Raw genomic sequence first — 11,431 nt, forward strand, 5'->3', positions numbered from 1 at the left:
CAACTCCTTTAGTAGGGTTGGTACTAAGTCGAGTACGAACAATGGGAATATGAATTTAAAAGCATACGGTCTCCAAATTTTCCTACAAAAACCTCTATTTTACTATGGCTCATATTGCATAAAAGACTATGGATACAAGAAAAAATATTTGGCTTAGGAGCTTGGAATGGAACTTGTCCAAGTTGTAAAATGTAATGTGGAATCTTGCCAACATTACTTGAAAAGAGATGCTCCTGAGGGAGAAATCTAGACCTTTCTAAGGGCAAATGCGCTGTGGGCATTTGGACAACTTAGAGAAATGTAAATCTATTTCAGATGTTGTGGTATGTGGAAAGCAAGCAATAGGGCATTTTCAAGCAAGCACATAAGATAATGAAGCAATAAGAAAGGCCACATTGGAACTTAATCTCTCTTATTGCTCTACTACCTTAGTAAAGGTCCCTTCTCCAAATGAAGAAAAAAGAAATTGAGAACATCATCCAATCCATCATAGATAGCACTTCACAAACTCGTCCATGTATTCTTCACTTGTGTTATTCAACTTCTGGAGTAACATGCACAAGTTTGTAGACTTGTGAGTTGTGCATGGCAGCTTGACTCTAAAGTTGGGTCACGCATGGCTCTAGTGGGGGGGAAGGTAGTTGCACTCCCCTCACAAATCTTGTGTCATGCTTGTAGAGTTAAGGGTGAGTGGCATTATGACACACCCCCACTGCCTCCACAAACCTATACAAAAAACAAACTTTAATCTCAATGCTAGCAGGGTAACAATGAAGGATGACGCTTAACGGTTCAATTGAAGGTCAATGTAGTTCTTGACAAATGGGAGGGAGAAGTTTGACACAATTCAGCAAACCTTTTTGTCCTAGCTCGCCACCGATATTATAATATTATGGTGTGACCACAATAAACCCTAATGAGCCTGGGGTGACCTGGCCCTAAGCAATGAATTATGAGACCTGCATAAAGGAATGATTGAAGGTTGAGAAATTAGAATAGATGATGATGATAATTGCAAGAGTGACATTAATAACGGGGACTTGGAAGTTGGAGCCTGGAGGGTTCAAGGGATTACATAAATGTGTGTTTGGGGGATGCGCATCAATGGTGGGGTCGGACGGAATCTATCCTGCATTCGCAGTGGTGAATTCTGTGGGGCCCGGCGCCACAAATAAATCGTCCACATCACCATCATCAGAATCGTAGTAGTAATCGTCTTCATTTCTCCTCGTCTCGTCTCTTTTCAAATGTTTGCTTTTCGTCGCCATTTCCGCCCCCTCCCCGTCTCTCTCTCTCTCACCTGCCTTCCTATTTTATCCCCTCTCCGGCCGGTCGTTTCTTCCTCTTCTCCTTTCCTTTCTCATCCTCTGCTTCTCTTTCTCCTCCTCCTGCTCCTACTCCTCCTCCCCCTGCTTATCCATCGCTTTCCCCTTCTGCCCCTCCGCCATGCCCCCTTCCCCCCCTCCCTCCTGACGGGTCTCGCCTCCCCCCGCCAATGGGCGCCAAGCCGCTCCGCCTCTTCTTGCTTATGTTCGCCAGCAGGAGACTCTGGAGGAGACGAAGAAGATGATCCATTGAATCATGCCCTTGGCTGTTCAATTATCTCCAGGTCCAGCCTTGCTTTAAGGTCAATTCTTGCCTTCCATCATTTCAATTATCCATAATTGGACGGAAATTCAGTTCCAGCCTTTCTTTCAAGCGAATTATTAGATTCTGTCATTCGAATCACGCATAACTGGATCGACCATCAATAACAGGCAAGCAAATATCGCATGATACACGGGAGGCATTAATCAATTTCCACGAGCAGGTGTCACATCTGGCATACAGGGAGCATCAATCAATCTCCAGAAGCAAATAGTGCTTCTGGCACACAGTAGGCATCAATCCATCTCCACAACACATTAATTCGATCTTAATCTCATCCGTGAAGCAGTAGCCATGGCCTCATCCAAGCAAGAACAGGACTTACCATCGTCACAGCTACAACCCGGGCCGCAGCTTTCGCCTTCTCCCGATTCCAAATTTCTGGTAGATTTGTGTGAGCTCATGGACCTTGATGCACTCGTACCAGAGCCCATCCAAGATCAGTGGACATCCGCAGCTGGTGCAGTCTCATCAGCCAATGCCACCACACTGGATTTGGGTACGCCTTACTTCATGAGCCTCTCTCCTTCATCGTTCTCACCATCGCGGCTCCCACTGTTTGCCTACCATAGCCCGTCGCTCCCTGCTTCCAGCCCTCCCTTCTTCTTAGAGTCTCCTGGCAACTCTCCTTTCCATACAGATTCTGTGCCAGCTGGCAGCCGCCTCAGAACTCCAGCAGATCGTCTGGATGATCCTCAGCAATCGGCATTTCAAGCATACCCATCCTCAAACCCTCCTGCCTTCCCACAAAATTCAAACCCCCAATCATGCACTGTAGCTAATTTGTGCATGCAGCAGGAAGGATTGCAGCCCTTTACCAGTACCAGCACATATTTTACTGGCTCCAATATGGTACCTGCTAGAGATCTTGGTGGAATTCACTTCCAGACAGCAACGGCACAGCTTGTGGATGCTCCTGCGTCATCTAACCCTGCTCAGACTTTCAATGAACGCATAAAACTTGCTCTCAGTCATTTCCTGCGGTTGCTGGGAAGTGATGTCCTAGTGCAGGTCTGGCGGCCTGAAAGTGTGGGCAGGCGGGTTGTTCTGACAACACATGGACAACCCTTCCTTTTACACCAACAGATAGATTGTCTCTCATCCTACAGAGAGCTCTCTACCAAATATAGGTTTTCTGCAGAGCAAGGGGAAGCAGGATCATTCCCAGGTCTTCCAGGTCGTGTCTTTCTCAAAAAGACTCCAGAATGGACCCCCAACGTACAGCTTTACAAGTGCAACGAGTATCTGCGTGTCAATGATGCTGAACGCTGCAATGTGCGGGGATCTCTTGCTGTGCCTGTTCTTGAAAGAACTAGTGCAGTTTGTTTAGCTGTCATTGAGCTAGTCATGCTGACGGAGAAGACTGAATACAGGACTGAGATTGAAAGCATTTGCCAAGCACTTCAGGTGGTTAACATGCAAACCTTCTCTTGTAGTTATCTGCTGCACATAACTATAAATGAATGCAGTGATAGGTTATAACGTCTGATGCTCTCTTTGCAGGAGGTTGACTTATGCAGCACAGAAAAACAAACTTGTCTCCCATTACAGGTAATTTTTTTGTCTTTTACAGATGCAAATCTTGTTAGCTATGGGCTAGGTTTCATCCTGGTTGAAAGTCCAGTTGACCGAGTGCAAACTGGGTGATTCTACTTGGCATTTCTGAGGTCATCAGTGGATTTGAATCAGAGTCTAACAGAAGCCAGGCAAGTCGTTCTTGCGGAGATCTCTGAAGTTTTGATGGCTGTATGCGGGACCCACAAGCTTCCATTGGCCCAAACCTGGGTTCCTTGCCGTTTGAATGGCAATGAAGCTAGGGACAATGGCATAAACGGGACTACCTATGATACCCTCAGAATTGGGCTATGGACTGGTGATGGCCCATACTGTCTCAATGACCCAGCAGTGTTCAGGTTTCGGCAAGCATGCTCTGATCACATCCTAGAAAAGGAGCAAGGTGTTCCAGGCAAAGCCTTTGTCTCCAACCAGCCTTTCTTTTCATCTGATGTCAAAGACTACAGCAAAGCAGAATATCCTCTTGGCCACCATGCAAGGATATTCAAACTGGGGGCAGCTGTTGCCATACGATTGCGCAGTGTGCTTACTGGTGGGAATGACTATGTCTTGGAGTTCTTTTTACCTCTGGCATGTTCAGATCCAGTAGAACAACAAGTCCTGCTAAATAGACTTTCTATAACTATGCAGCGTGTTTGCAGAAGTCTGCGAACTGTCACTGATGCAGAGTTGGAAGAGGAAAGGACTTCTGGCGATGGCCAAGGAGCTGACTACTTGGGTTTCCCAAAATCTTACAATGGCAGTAATGGTATTGTCCCTGGATCACCATTACCAACATATGTATTATCTTCTACTGGAGATTTACCGAGCCAGCCTTTTCCTACCAGGGATTCACCACCAAGCCAGACACAAGTTCAACATGAGCATGCAGATAAACCAGAGTCTATGTCACATATGGAGGTGACAGAGAGACAAGTGCTACCACAGAATGGGTTTGAAGATTTTGAAACACTGGCAGGGATGGAACAAGCAAATGAGCCGCATCATGGGCGATTTCAAGGATCTTCACCACCTGATCATCTGAACAATGATAATTGCTTACTACAATCCTCCAAGGTGTTGCCAGCAGGAACACATAGTAGCAGGAGGCGGTCTGATAGGAGACGAGGTACCATGGAAAAGACAATTAGTTTGAGTGTGCTTCAGCAGTATTTTGCTGGGAGCCTAAAAGATGCGGCCAAGAGCATTGGGGGTATAGCCTAAACTTGGCCTTCAGTAGTACATGCTTAATTATATCTGTGTCTACATGCACATATGAATTGTTTTTGGATCACTTTATAAATGGGAAACAAAAGAAATGTACAATTTCCATGATCACAAAAGCTGTGTTTTTAAAACCTTGTCCTGTCAATACAGTACATGGGACATTTTTCACTTTAAGGCTTCTATTGATTTGTTCTCTTGTTTGTTGCAAGATGCTCTGCTTAAAATTTTGATATTTGCTTTCATACTTGTACAGTCTGCCCCACTACATTGAAAAGGATCTGCAGGCAGCATGGCATTTCAAGGTGGCCTTCACGCAAAATCAACAAAGTCAGTCGGTCTCTTAAGAAGCTGCAAGGAGTGATTGACTCTGTTCAGGGAGCTGATGGAGCGTTAAAAATCAATGCTCTGACAGGTGATCTTGCATCAGCTGCTGCTGCTGTAAAGGGAGTGCAGCTGGCCAATAGCACGCCAGCTGTGCAAGTGGGTAGTTGGGCAGTGTCATGGGCTGCTGCAGCCACCATTCCCAGTCAAGGAGTTTCCACTAGCTCTCAGGAGCTTTCTGTAGATCCTGCGCTGCTGCCCAAGGAACAACTAAATAATTGTGAGGATAACTTGTATTTATCTCAAACCCCTTCGCCAGGTAGTACCGGGACTGTTTCTCCTCTGCGAGCAACTTCTGAGATTGAAGCAGTTGGAAGCACCACCAATATTCAGAGCTTGTGTGGGGAAGCTACTGGGGGGCAACAGATGGAGAATCTGAACATGAACTGTGGGGGAAGTCCTTCAACGGCCACAAAGATTCAGTTGCCTGTTGAAATGAATGATATCTCTGATAGAAGCAGTGATCCGTTAAGAGAACCTAGCACTGCCTTTCCAGCAGTTGCAGCATCCCTATTAGCTAATCCTGAATTACTGAATTGTGTGCAAAGCTGTCACCCAGATTCGACAAAAGTCGAATGTAGTGAACAGGTAAGTTCGGCAGCAGATGATCCTGATGTGCATTTCACATCCAAATTATGTAGTGTCAGTAAATCCTCATTTACTGCAAGAAACACACGTAAGTTGGAATCTAGGGTTCATGGAGGGTTGGAAGCTTTCACTGCTTTAAGGAGTATAGCTGCAGAAGATGTGGTTCATTGTGAAGGTCCTGATCAGATTTATGCCTATCCACATCAAAATACTGAGGCTATGGCTATTTTGTCAACCCATCAAGATGAAGGCAGTGACCACTCACCTGATCTAGCTGCTGTCTCTTCACCGCAGTTTGAATCTTCACAGCAGCAAGGGAGCGATTCTGGATCACCATCTTTCAGTGCAGTTGGGAGCTCCCAAAGGGGAAGGCAAGTGGTAGAGAACTCAGCATCCACCACTGTCAAAGCAACATACCATGATGACACTGTACGGTTCAAAGTAGGGCTCCATTCAGGATATTCTGACATACGAGAAGAAGTTGGGAAAAGATTTAAGCTGAAGGTGGGCAGTTTTGATTTGAAGTATTTAGATGATGATGGAGAATGGGTGATGTTGGCCTGTGATGCTGATTTGACTGAGTGCTTTGATATTCTTAGATGCTCATGTGGTAATTACATCAAGCTGATGGTGCGTGACTCCGCTCCGCATCATGGTAGTTCTAGTGGAAGCACTGAAGGATCATAATAAATTAGCTTCATCTTGACCATGTGACAATCGAGCTAGTGTATCCGTATCTCCTGCTCTGTGCTTTATCAAATAGTTTGGAAACAGAGAATCTGCAAGCCAATTATGCCATGTAATCTTTCTGTTGGAATCTAGATTAGAAGGATTCCACACAGTATAGCAAAATCCTTCTCTTAAAAGAGGGACATTACAAATTTGTTGCTCACCTGAGGTAATACCATTGTTCAAGAAATTCTCCTTTTGAGAATGTATTACTCTGGTCTTGAGACATTATTTAAAGTTCTTCTACAGGACCGGAACCCCATGTGTTGTCGTCACTATGGTGTTTATTCCATATCAGCAACAAACACCAAGGTTACATCTGTACCATTGTATTTGTATCATCGTGTCTTTGAGAGATGGATGCTCTGTGACCAGAGATAGAACAAGTATCTTGACCCATTAAGCATGATAAAAGTGAAAAAGCTAAATGTCTATCAACTATGATAAGGCCAAGTTTCTGAAAGCAATGAAAGTTACATTTTCATGCTCCTAAGCAAATGGATGTCCATTAAAAATGACATGCAACTCTAATCCATGAAGGAAAAATATCAATGCCCTTAAAAAAATTAGCTCATTTGTCTGTTGACTGCATGTTCTTGTCAGAGTGCAGCAATGTGGAAGCATGGGACCAAGACTGAGGGAGTAGAGTCAACACAGAGAGAAGAGAGAGAGAGAAAGAGACAAAAGAACAAGAAGATCTGCTGTATGAAGTATGCTGAATACAAAGGAATGCAGATATGTACACAGGTGCAGTGTGTATGTCTGTGTATCTCCACCTCGATGATGCCACCTGCTGTACACCTTGAAGTATGCTGCAATCTGCCCGATCTCTGCCCTGAAATCTGCAATCGCCAAGCGTAGAACAATGTGCTGGAGAGCTGCTATATATAGCAGAAAAGAAATGCCAAATAATGACCAGGTTGGTTGCCTGATACAGAACTGTCCGACTGCAGACTGCCATGTGGCATCTGACCTAGCAGTGATGACGTGGCTGCTAATGTGGCATCTTCATGTCTGCTGCTGATGTGGCATCTGCACCTGATCCGACACTGACGGATCCATCAACCTGCTCCGCACATTGTAACACTCTCGAATGGCTGCCTGGCTGGAAAATACATATGTACACAGCCTAGCTGAGGAAAATGCCTGTCCAGGGGATGACTGTCTCTAACACCCCCCCCTCCCCCCCCCCCCCCTTCTCTTAGATCCTAGACGTGACATAAGGATGAGGGATTTGGCATGTCTGCAAAGAAGAGCCCGTGGAAGCGCCTTTGTGAACAAATCTGTTGGATTGTCCTCTGTCTTGCAGTACTCCACATCTATGGTCTCGTTTAGAAGCTTCTCCCTTATGAAGTGGTATTGGATCTCTATGTACTTTGTCTGGGCATGGAAAACAGGACTCCGTGCCAAGGCAATGCAACTCTCATTGTCGCACCGCAGAAGAGTAGGACGAGTCTGGGGGTAGCCAAGCTCCTCTAACAATCTCCGAAGCCACACAACCTCACATGTGGTGGAAGACGTAGCCTGGTAGTCCGCCTTAGTAGAAGATAGGACTACCGTGGGCTGCTTCTTGCTACTCCAAGAGATAACACCTGCATCTAAGGTAAAACAATAGTTTGTAGTAGACTGCCTGTGGTTCACATTGCCAACCCAATCCGAATCGCTCCAACCTGCAAGAACAAGAGATGAAGCACTTGTACATGCTGGGTAATGAATCCCTAAGTCGGAGGTCGCCCTCAGATACCGTAGTATCCTTTGAGCAGCCTGCCAATGCACCTGTTGAGGTGCATTCATGAATCCAACCCAAAAGACCTATAGCAAAACATAGATTAACCCGTGTGTTGAGGAGCTAAATCAATGATTCAATTAGCTGACGGTAGCGGGTAGCATATGCCAAAGGAGAATGCGCATGTGACGTGGCCTTTTAGTTCCGATCCATAGGATTAGAAATGGACCGACCCATCTTAAAAGTCACCAAGAGCTCTTGTATATATCCTTGCTGAGAGATGAAAATCTCCCTTTGAGACTGATAAATCTTGTGGCCCAAAAAGAAATGAAGAAGTCCTACATCCGTTATCTCGAACTTTTGATGTAGGGCTATCTTCGTTTCGCTGACTTGCTGGGCATGATAACATGTAATAATCAAGTCATCAACATGCAAAACAAACAACACACGACCACTCTTGGAAGTGTGCACATAAAGCTGCGGATTGGCCTTGGAGCGCCGATATCCCAACTTGGCTTGGAGAAACGAATCAATCTTCTCGTTCCAAGTGTGCGGAGCTTGCTTCAGGCTATACAAGGCCTTCAACTTGTAAACCTTCCCATCTGAGGAACCAGAGCTAGGAGGCTGCTCGACATAGATCTCCTCCAAATCACCATTCAAGAAGACTGACTTTACATCCAATTGAAAGACATGCTATCTTCAATGACTAGCCAAGGCAAGAACAACACGAATAGTTGCCATGCGAGCGGTAGGGGCAAAAGTATCATGGAAATCAACACTTGGGCGCTATGCAAATCCTTTAGCAACAAGGCAAGCCTTGTGCTTGTCCAAAGAGCTATCACTATGGCACTTGATCTTGAAGACTCCCTTGACATCGATTACTTTCTTATGAGAGGGAGGAGGCACAAGGTACTAAGTGCCATTCCTCTCAATAGCCTCCAACTTGGCTTTCATTGCTTTCTTCCAAGGTACTGATTATAAAGCCTTCTTCACGAAGGTGGGCTCTTGATTCCGCATAACATGGGACATCAAACAATAGTTAGAGCAAACAAGCTCCATATAATGTGCTTGGTGTCTCCGTGACCTCCCCAGTCCATCCTACGGTTTCCACTCCTCAGGGACCCCCTCGATCCCTGAATCTTGGAGTGTATCACGGGCCCAACGAGGAGGAGGCCATCTCTCTCCTCGTCGCTCTCCATCTATTGAAGACGGGTACATCCACCGGCGGAAGCTCCACTGGGGTGGCTGGTGGAAGAGAATACTATATATCTGAAGAAAAATCTCCAACAAGAGACTCTGGCTTCAAAGGATTTGTCTTGGGAGCCCAACCCTCCCTTGGATCTCCAAGTACGAGGTGCTTCTCACTCCCCTCTATGGCCGGAATTTCCATGAGCCGCACATCTCGGCTCGTATAGACATCCCGCTTTATGGGATTATATAAGCGATAACCTTGGGATTGGGAGCTGTAGGCAACAAATACCTGTTGTCGGGAAACCGCTTCAAATTTGTCATGCTACGTCTTCGAGATGTGCACATAGGTGTCACACACAAAGATCCTGAAATAAGAGACATCAGACTTAGTCCAAAAGTAAGCCTCAAAAGGTATCATCTGGTCAATGGCCGAAGTGGGGGATCGATTGAGGATGTGGTTGATTCGGCCACCTCAACTATGAGTATCTTCGAAAGGCATTGCGAGGATCACTTGTTTAAGATTTGTCGGACATAGTGGTGAGCAAGCAGCCATGTGTCTCCTGCATTCGTGGGAAGCAGCATAGGGATGTGATTCCCAACAAAGCTTCGAGGCGGTCTACTTCACCTTTGAAGCTTGTATCTACGGAGCCCTATGAGGAACGAGTCCTTGAAGGGGAGCTCATACTTCATGTTGATCGTAGATAACTACAACAGGATGACATGGGCCTATTTCTTGGTGCTGAAGTCAGAGGCTTTCTCCCACTTCAAGGATTGGCTTCTCTTCAAGGAGAACTGATCGGGACGGAGATTGAAGACCTTATGATCAGACAAGGGTAGTGAGTTTGTTTCTAATGAGTTTGCTCGTTTTTGTGCAATTCACCAAGAGTTTGCTAATTCCAACACTCCTTGAGAAAATGGCATCTTGGAACGGAAGAACCGAAGTGTGATCAAGATGGCACGCACCATGATGGAGCATCGATAGACACCTCTGTTTCTGTGGGTTGAGGCAATGGCTATGGCAGCATGCCATAGCTCAAACTGACTGAGAGGTAGGAGTGGAAGAAGATTTTAATTTGTAGATGCCATTCTCCTCATACCCTGAAGAGAATCTTCCTTGATCCACGATCAAGGACTCCAACAACATCACTGTCAAACTCCACCAAAAGACTAAGAGAACAAATCTTATGTACCGAAAGCAAATGATATCCTAAACCTGGCACATGCAACACCTCGGAAGTATGGGTATCACCCCGTGGGTATCACCCCGTCCATCTGGAATCAGCTGCATCTCACCCCATGCAGCAATAGACACAGAAGAGTTATCTCCTATGAGAATCTGCCCACGCGAGGGTCGCAAATGGGCAACACCAATCGTCGAAGGAGTCATGTGCCATGAGGCACCATTGTCCACGATTCACTCTCGAGCCTGGGGAGCTATCATAAGTCTTTGGTGTAGAGCCCTCAACGACTGCTAAGTGTAGAAAAGCAATTGATGAGGGTGCAGCCACTACTCCAAAATCCTTTGTGTCTTTCTTGGTGTCCTTCTTGTCCTTGTCAGGGCAGTCCTTTCAATGAACGGTCTTACCACAAATATGACATGTCGACTCTTTCTCTTTGTCCTTCTTGGGTTTGTTATCCTCCTTCTTTTGGTCCTTCCCCTTCTTTTGAGAGGCTTGACCAATCAATGCCTCTGATTTGGAAGCATTCTATTTGTCAATTGTTCCTCTTGGTCCAAGACCATAGGAACTAACCTTCCTAATGAAGAGTCGACTCCCGCCTTGAAGCAATAAGAGCGGAATAAAATGCATTGAATCGTGGCGGCAACTGGGACAATAAGGTGATCGCCATGTCTTCGAAGGAAATCGGCTTCCTTGCATTTTGAACCTGCATCTGAAGCTGTTGAAGCTTGTTCATGTGTTACCGAAGCGAAGAAGATTTATTCACGGACAGGGTTCGCATCTGCACCTCCAATGAAACCCTCTTCATAAGGGTCATTCGGTTGTACATTTGGTCAAGCTCCAGCCATATCTCTCGAGCCATTGTCAAGTGCTCTATATGGACTATTACGACTATAGTACAAGACAAAAAGAAAAGAACGAATTTTGGCATTCAACTTGTCCCAATGAGACTAGGCCTTGGTCAACTCCGCATGAGCATTTGGAGAGCGTTTGGATACATCTCTCAGCAAGGGCCGGTCGATCTCCTCCATCACGAGCTCCGCCATATCGTAAGACTCTAGTATGGCCAACATCATCACGTGCCAGATGTCGTAATTGTCTCCATCGAGCTTTTGATCTAATGGAAGAGTCGGTAAGACAAGCACCTTTTAGTCCATGATCACCTAGAACTCCACGTTAGTCTCTATAGACATCTTCACCTGCAGTGCCT

The 11,431-nt window shown here is 45.7% G+C and overlaps 1 protein-coding gene across 1 annotated transcript; it reads left to right on the forward strand.

Moving 5' to 3' along the window:
- The first annotated feature begins 1,313 nt into the window (after window positions 1-1,313).
- On the forward strand, window positions 1,314-6,677 carry LOC148036362 (protein NLP3-like). The gene is made up of 5 exons (XM_087678356.1): window positions 1,314-1,627; window positions 1,758-3,054; window positions 3,151-3,198; window positions 3,337-4,414; window positions 4,682-6,677. The coding sequence occupies exons 2-5, from the start codon at window positions 1,942-1,944 to the stop codon at window positions 6,082-6,084; spliced, it is 3,642 nt and encodes a 1,213-aa protein (XP_087534482.1). The 5' UTR covers window positions 1,314-1,627; window positions 1,758-1,941; the 3' UTR covers window positions 6,085-6,677.
- The last annotated feature ends 4,754 nt before the right edge of the window (window positions 6,678-11,431 follow it).

Source organism: Lygodium microphyllum, chromosome 5, assembly GCF_053477565.2.
Source record: "Lygodium microphyllum isolate KBCC chromosome 5, Lygodium_microphyllum_v1.1.10, whole genome shotgun sequence".
In the NCBI taxonomy this organism is placed as follows: Eukaryota; Viridiplantae; Streptophyta; class Polypodiopsida; order Schizaeales; family Lygodiaceae; genus Lygodium; species Lygodium microphyllum.

What these genes read in the sequence shown, in the direction of transcription:
- LOC148036362 (XM_087678356.1), top strand. Translation starts at nt 1,942, where the DNA reads ATGGCCTCATCCAAGCAAGAACAGGACTTACCATCGTCACAGCTACAA. An exon ending in AAACTTGTCTCCCATTACAG is followed by an intron (nt 3,199 to 3,336) that starts GTAATTTTTTTG and finishes GATTTGAATCAG; the next exon opens with AGTCTAACAGAAGCCAGGCA. An exon ending in TGCGGCCAAGAGCATTGGGG is followed by an intron (nt 4,415 to 4,681) that starts GTATAGCCTAAA and finishes ATACTTGTACAG; the next exon opens with TCTGCCCCACTACATTGAAA.